Source organism: Atheta coriaria, unplaced genomic scaffold, assembly GCF_025399875.1.
Source record: "Atheta coriaria isolate IRGN ID8LTWV9N9 unplaced genomic scaffold, Caltech_Dcor_3.1 hic_scaffold_10_pilon, whole genome shotgun sequence".
NCBI classification, from domain to species: Eukaryota; Metazoa; Arthropoda; class Insecta; order Coleoptera; family Staphylinidae; genus Dalotia; species Dalotia coriaria.
In genome coordinates, this window is record NW_027045452.1 from 3433241 (window position 1) to 3439823 (window position 6583).

At 42.3% G+C, this 6583-nt stretch overlaps 1 protein-coding gene across 1 annotated transcript; it reads left to right on the forward strand.

The window, feature by feature from the left end:
- Positions 1 to 74: 74 nt before the first annotated feature.
- Positions 75 to 5992, forward strand: LOC135800778 (homeobox protein Nkx-6.2-like). Its single transcript, XM_065314098.1, has 3 exons — positions 75 to 945; positions 5554 to 5595; positions 5793 to 5992. The coding sequence occupies exons 1-3, from the start codon at positions 312 to 314 to the stop codon at positions 5990 to 5992; spliced, it is 876 nt and encodes a 291-aa protein (XP_065170170.1). The 5' UTR covers positions 75 to 311.
- The last annotated feature ends 591 nt before the right edge of the window (positions 5993 to 6583 follow it).

Consider the following 6583-nt stretch of genomic DNA (forward strand, 5'->3'; position numbering starts at 1 on the left):
CGTAATACGCCCCGTTTCGTCAACACTTAACCATCCAACGAACTTCTTTATTCTATCAACAGCCAAACCAAAGCCGCTCGCCACCCGATCACTAGCGACTCAGGTAGTTCCGAGTGTGATACGCACCGTGCGTGATATTTTCATGCCATATCATCGTAATTCGGTAGAATCGTGATCATCTCCAGACTGTAATGTGTTGTGTATCGTCACGTGGTTGTGTGTGATCTTCTTCGTCGGGTAAAAGACGCAAACGACTGTGACGCGGCTCCGTTCGCGTCCAATCCATCACCACCACGGCGTCGCCAGCAGACATGACTCAACACAGCGACGCTTCCAGCGACCACTCTGAGGTGTCCGTGACGCCGCCGCCACCAGTATCCAAAATGCTTGAGTTTGCCAGCCAGCAGAACCTTAGTCTCTTCAACCTGGAGCACCGTAACATGTTGGCGGCCCCGTTGGCCGCGCTTCATTCAATGACAGAAATGAAGCACCAACCACAAGATATCATGCCCGAACACCTGCACACCCAAGAGAAGGCTGATGGAGATGTCCTGCTGGACCGCACCAGTTTACATGTAGAACGGGCACGGCTGGCGTCCCGAAGCCCGTTGGGCGCGACGTCTAACAGTAATAGCTCACAAGGCGCAAACCCACACGGCATTGATCACATACTATCCCGGCCGTCGCAAGTGACCACGGGACCGTTGCACTTTGCACACAGTATAGGTTTCTCGCAGAACCAACTGGGAATGGGAGCGCATAACACACAGGGGCCATCGAACGCCGGCTTGCGGGGGTTCAACTTTGCGGCGGCGGCACTCCTGCATCACCACGCGGCTAACTCGGTGAACAAGCCGTCGGTGGAGATCGGACGCTCAGCGAATTCTTTGTACTGGCCTGGATTTCAGGGACTCTGTTCCAATCCTCTCGCATTTCGTAACGCAAGTGAGTACCTATCTACACACGTATCAATTCTGCGTCTTGTCCTTAGCTAAGTATTATAGTCAATTGACGGAGGTTTACCACCGAGCTTTGTTTACACTCATTTGTCCGTACAAACATACCCGATGGTTTACGTCAACCGCAAGGCGCAGGTTATGAAATTCCTATGTTTTGTACACAGTCACCTATAGACTGCACATATCTCACTCGTGTAGGTGTGTGCACAGGGCACGCACGTGGAGATTGCTTATGTGTGCTTAAACCGTTGAGATAATAGAAGATTTGAGATCGTCGCACGTGGTTAGGCACGAAACGAACCGGCCAACATTATTCTCCTGGGGTTCTCTCCCGGCCAGATTTCACTCAAGCGTGATACAATTACTACAACAAACAACAGTCTCCCGACGATCGTTTTCCGTTCATTTCGCCATGGGCAATCAGTCTGTTTTTAAAACAAGACATCACTGTATTATTTTTGATCGGGGACATCCAAATATTTAGAAATCATTTACAATTTGCCAAAGAGAATTCGAAAATTTTTGGTGGAATGACAATATTGCTTCGATTGTGCACAATAATGAGAAAGTCTCTTGTGGGCAAATGCGTGGTCATTTTACCTAGGGCTGTGCATTAGGTATATCTGGCATAATGGAGTTTCCGGGCGGTGAAAAACGAAGCAATAAAATCCTTAGAGTTAGAGTTAGGAGGTAGTCAGCAACAATGGAAGCTAAAGTCATTGATAAATCGACATAAATTGCAATTCAATTCAATTCTTTCCTGATGTCATGAATTTTCCATGTTCTTCTTGAATCAGTGTGGAAACGCTACATCAAGTCAAATTACAACACAGCATAGAATATACAATATTTAACACACATCCCAACGACCACAATTTGCTCTCTCCTCCGCGCGTTCGGCGATCGCAATTTGCCATTTAACATCAACAGTCAACATGCAACATCTACAACAATACATCAACAACACCGTTCTCCGTTTACAGTTGAATTATTCGCAACATCCGCACAATCAACAACACTGCACAGCCGCCCACGAATATAGTAATATATGATGTAATAATGCAACCAACATATGCGCACCCGAAACGATAACAATATTATTATTGATATCCTCAATTCGGGCTAGCCGTGTCTAATTGTTTTTAATGAAGAATCACATATGTCGCTGTATACCTACAGTTATTATTATGCGAGTATTCAAATAACATTGACGCGATAACGTTTTTAATTACCCATGATACAAAAAAGTCTCAGGAAATTAATAAGTATGATTTTATGGAAGCAATTTCCAACCTGTTTATATGTTTATTTCCAATAGGTTGCCGTTAGTATTTTTATAAATGCAATTAGTGCTTCATACGGGAGTTGGCCAGTTTTAATGTCTTAGTGTGGGCCTCCGTCCTGCCGCTGTTGCACCAGTATCCGCAAATTAGGAAACGTATATAATGGCCGTTGACGTATGTGTTATTTGTTTGTGCGCCATCTGGCAACGGCGTTATTAACTTGGCAAATCAAACAAACCCCGACATTAATTACGCGCCTTGGGCCGCTTCAGACGATTGGCACTCATGAATTCAAGAATTTACAAGCATGTGGTATGGTTTCATTAATCCGCAACATGCGACAAAAGAAGTCGAGCGGCGCTTAATTAATTTTGAGCATCAATGTGTTTTCTTTCGATTTTGGGCGGTTATTTGTCAAGCTAATCTCGAACAAATGTCGATACTGTGAGCAACACAATAATCATATATTGAGTTAATAACAATATCGCACATGGAGACATGCGATTATATGTACATACATAATCTACATAATCTATCGATTGATTTAATTAAAGTGGAATGCAGGTATTGTTTGGATTATAATAACACATTTGGGCAAATATTGATTTATCAACACACAAACACCAATACATATGTTGTCTGTCGTTTATACTGTTGGTGGTTGCATAAAAAATATTACCTAACTATAGAAAGGGCATAAGATACGCGAGGAAATGACTACGCGGCATTGCCCATAATAACATCCAACTTTACTAATTGAAGACTACACTAGTGAATTACTTGTTCATCGCAGCAACATTAAATGTGTTGTCAGGCAACTGCTAGAGCTTTTACGGCTTTCCGCACAGCCGTCCCATTCAGCAGCCCGGTTTTCCATTTAGGGGAAGCGTTTGTGAGAGCAATCCAGCTTGTTTAACCAAAGTCGCGGCTCAAGATGTGCGAGAAGGAGATGGCGGGAAGTCTCCAAATTATACCATTCTACTATTCCTAATAACTATTCATCATCTGAGAAACCGACATAACATTATATTTGTATAAGCAATTTGTAGGATTCACTAATATTTCGACCATGCAGCAGACACTGACGCCAGCGGGGATGAATTATTAATTAATTGTAGCGACGCGTTTAAGATAAATGTTTAAACGTTGCCTAACTTGAAATTAACATCGTAACCATTTAGGGAACAACAATGTACAATCAGTTTTGATTTAAATTGAAAAGTGCAAAACAAGTTGCATCAAAATTGAAAAACCAAACAAATAAAAATAAAATTGGAGGAAAAGATTTATTTATGTTCTTGGCTTCCATAGCGCGTTTACTTTATAAATATCTAAACGAAACGTCGTAATGTTATGATTCTTTAAGTTGGGGACTGTCGATGCGAAAAAGATAAATGCCCCCGATCGAGTTTCTGATAGATTAAGGAAACCAACAGCGCAGACGCTGAAGGCACCGAAGCTAAAACTAAATAACAAGAATTGATTTTCTCATTCGAATTGAATTGCTAGTCGGCAGATAAAACCAAAAAAAAAAAACAATGAAGCCTAATGAGGTTGAGTTGGTGTTGAAATTTACAATCCGCATGATATGGAGATCAGCGCAAAAATGTAAAACACGTGTAAAGTGCATTGGGCCTCATACCTTATACCATATAAGACCCATAAAAGATGAGACATAAAAACTAAGCAGCTGATGCGCGATGAGTGGAAAAACGGGCGGACGGCGAAAAAGGGAAAAAGAAAGCGGCTTGAAAGTGGAGGGTGAATAGAGTTGTTATCATCAATTTATCTTCTATATCAACGGGAATTGTTGTGCAGTTGTGCTTAGCGCTTGTGTACGTCGTGTCTTGTCGTGTAGTATCGCGTGTAGAACAAGCAAACCGACATCCTTGCTGATATTTCTGCGGTCGTATCGCCGGATATGGTGGCGGAGGCGCGCCGCGGTAGCCTAGCAACGCGCGCAGAAAGAGGGCGCGATGCGGAAGCGCAGCCGGGCCGGGCGCCGGGTGTCGGATGGCCTCCCTTCCCGCACAAGCTGTTTAAAACAAGACACCCTGTTAGAATAATTATATCTTTAGATAACAGGGGATCATGAGATTATCCACATTGTTTCAGTGGCGACTCGCGCGCCGTCTGCCAGCCGCGCGATCATTGCGCGTGCTGTGCGGATTCCGGTCGCGAATTTACATGCGGTAATTACAAATACGTAAATTGGATACGACTTAAGGTCCAATTAATAATAACAAAAACGTTCAGGCAAGCAGATAATACTATTATTCATTTTGTGTAATGCTCCTATTTCCGCTTATCTCAATGGATTGCACATACTTTAAAGGACCGTACCGTGCTCACAAGAAGGCAGCCAACCATCCTACAGCCAATTTCGAAGCGCTTGCGCCAAACTGTGGGCCATTATTGCCACTAACAGTTCACATTTTCGGTGTTTGTATATAGGTAGGTAGATGCAGTATGTATATAGATTATCTCGCTGACGTATTCCCAATTGGTGGATTATACACATCCATGTGATACCGGCACAAACCGGGAATAAAACCGTCAATTTTTTATTGCTCGGATTATTGAAAATCCTTTGCTGACACCAAATGTTTTATCATTTTTGGGGCATTAAAACATGCACCCGTGTCATTCACTTGTTCAGACATAAAATGTCTCAAAATCGGCAATAAGATGAAGCCCAAAACTCGGCATGCATCAATTTGCTTTTCCAGCAAAATCGCGCTTCGATTTTCAATATCGACACGACACGAACACTCCTTAGATTCGGGTACGTGTTACAATCAACTACCGTAGAATATGATGGCACGAACAACATCTGCAACGGTTTGAATTGAAGAGATAGGTGAAGCATGTTGATGTCCCTATAGAAGTCGATACATTTATATCGTAAAAGATTCAGACCAGATGTCTATATAATAATCTATATATGCTGACAACGCAGGGTATTGCTCGCGATGGCCCACAAGGGAGATATAAGCCCTCCGAACAAATTCAATAACACCTCCGCAGCCCAAAGCCTGCCGAACGAAAAGCTCGCACTGAATTCACTCGATTGGTAAACTGCTCCGAATTATTACGTCGTTTCGTTCGCTTTTTTATTTATTCATATATCCGCTCGACTGTCCGGCGCTATTGCTGCTCAAACCAATATATAACTTGACTGCAAACATGAACTAAAAGTATGTTCACTGAATGACTGAAATATAGGTACTACGTAAAAATCTAAAATTATTTGCTGCTAAATCATTAGTCATGCAATTAGAAGAGATCTATTAATTTTGTTTTGCTCACAGGAATGACGCAACGTTCCATTCTGCACGAATTCGATTTTGGCAGTAAGTTATAATCTCCCCCCAATCACACCAAACAAACCAACCAACAAGCTATGCAAAATTAATAACTATAATCAGATGACAATAGAACCAACAGAATACGTTGTTGATTGCGTGCGATTGACACCTGCTTGGCAGTAGCGGCTATGGTGGCAAGAGAGCCAATAAAATATCTAATGTTGGTGTGTTTTTTGTTGCAGTGAATCAGAGCGGCATTGGCCATTCCGACAAGGATGCGAAAAAGAAGCACACGCGGCCGACGTTTTCCGGACAGCAGATTTTTGCGCTGGAGAAAACTTTCGAACAAACCAAATATCTCGCCGGACCTGAACGTGCCAAGCTGGCATATGCTCTCGGCATGACAGAATCACAAGTCAAGGTTTGTATATCACACAAATAATTTATTAAAAACGGAATTGAAAGACTTATTAAACCTCTTCACTAGAAGATATTTTGTCTCAGAGCTTATATTCCAATCGCTTGGAGTTGAGATTCAATAAAAATGCAAATGCAAAAAGTAGCAAAGGGTATTTACCTACACTTGTCGTCATCCGAAAATTTCCAAACTTGGCCAGCGATATAGGTATAACCCTAATGGCGATAGTTATAATAATGAAATAACAACAACAGTAACACAAGAACAAGAAACGAGAGGCAAACACTTAATATTATGGCGGGTAGTAAATTTTAGCACAATGGACTCATAGACAGCAGCCCAGCAGCCTCGGTGTGGGCGCTTTCTGCTCGTAGCATAGCTCACGCTCACTTAGCGATTTCATTAATTCTAAACATATCGTTCTACACGCGTCGCCACCGAATTACTCACAAGGGATTTACCGCCGCTCTATTTTAACCCCAGTATGTACTTTAAGTTAATCGGATTAATTTCGAAACGAACCAATATATTGCGGCGAGCGTGTATCCTACGTGCGTCTAATCGTACTTAACGCTGAAAGGATTTGACAGATTGTTACATTTATACCTTATTATA

Coding starts and splice junctions, on each gene's coding strand:
- LOC135800778 (XM_065314098.1), top strand. CDS start 312: ATGACTCAACACAGCGACGCTTCCAGCGACCACTCTGAGGTGTCCGTG. Junction 946..5,553: donor TCTCGCATTTCGTAACGCAA/GTGAGTACCTAT, acceptor TTTTGCTCACAG/GAATGACGCAACGTTCCATT. Junction 5,596..5,792: donor GCACGAATTCGATTTTGGCA/GTAAGTTATAAT, acceptor TTTTTGTTGCAG/TGAATCAGAGCGGCATTGGC.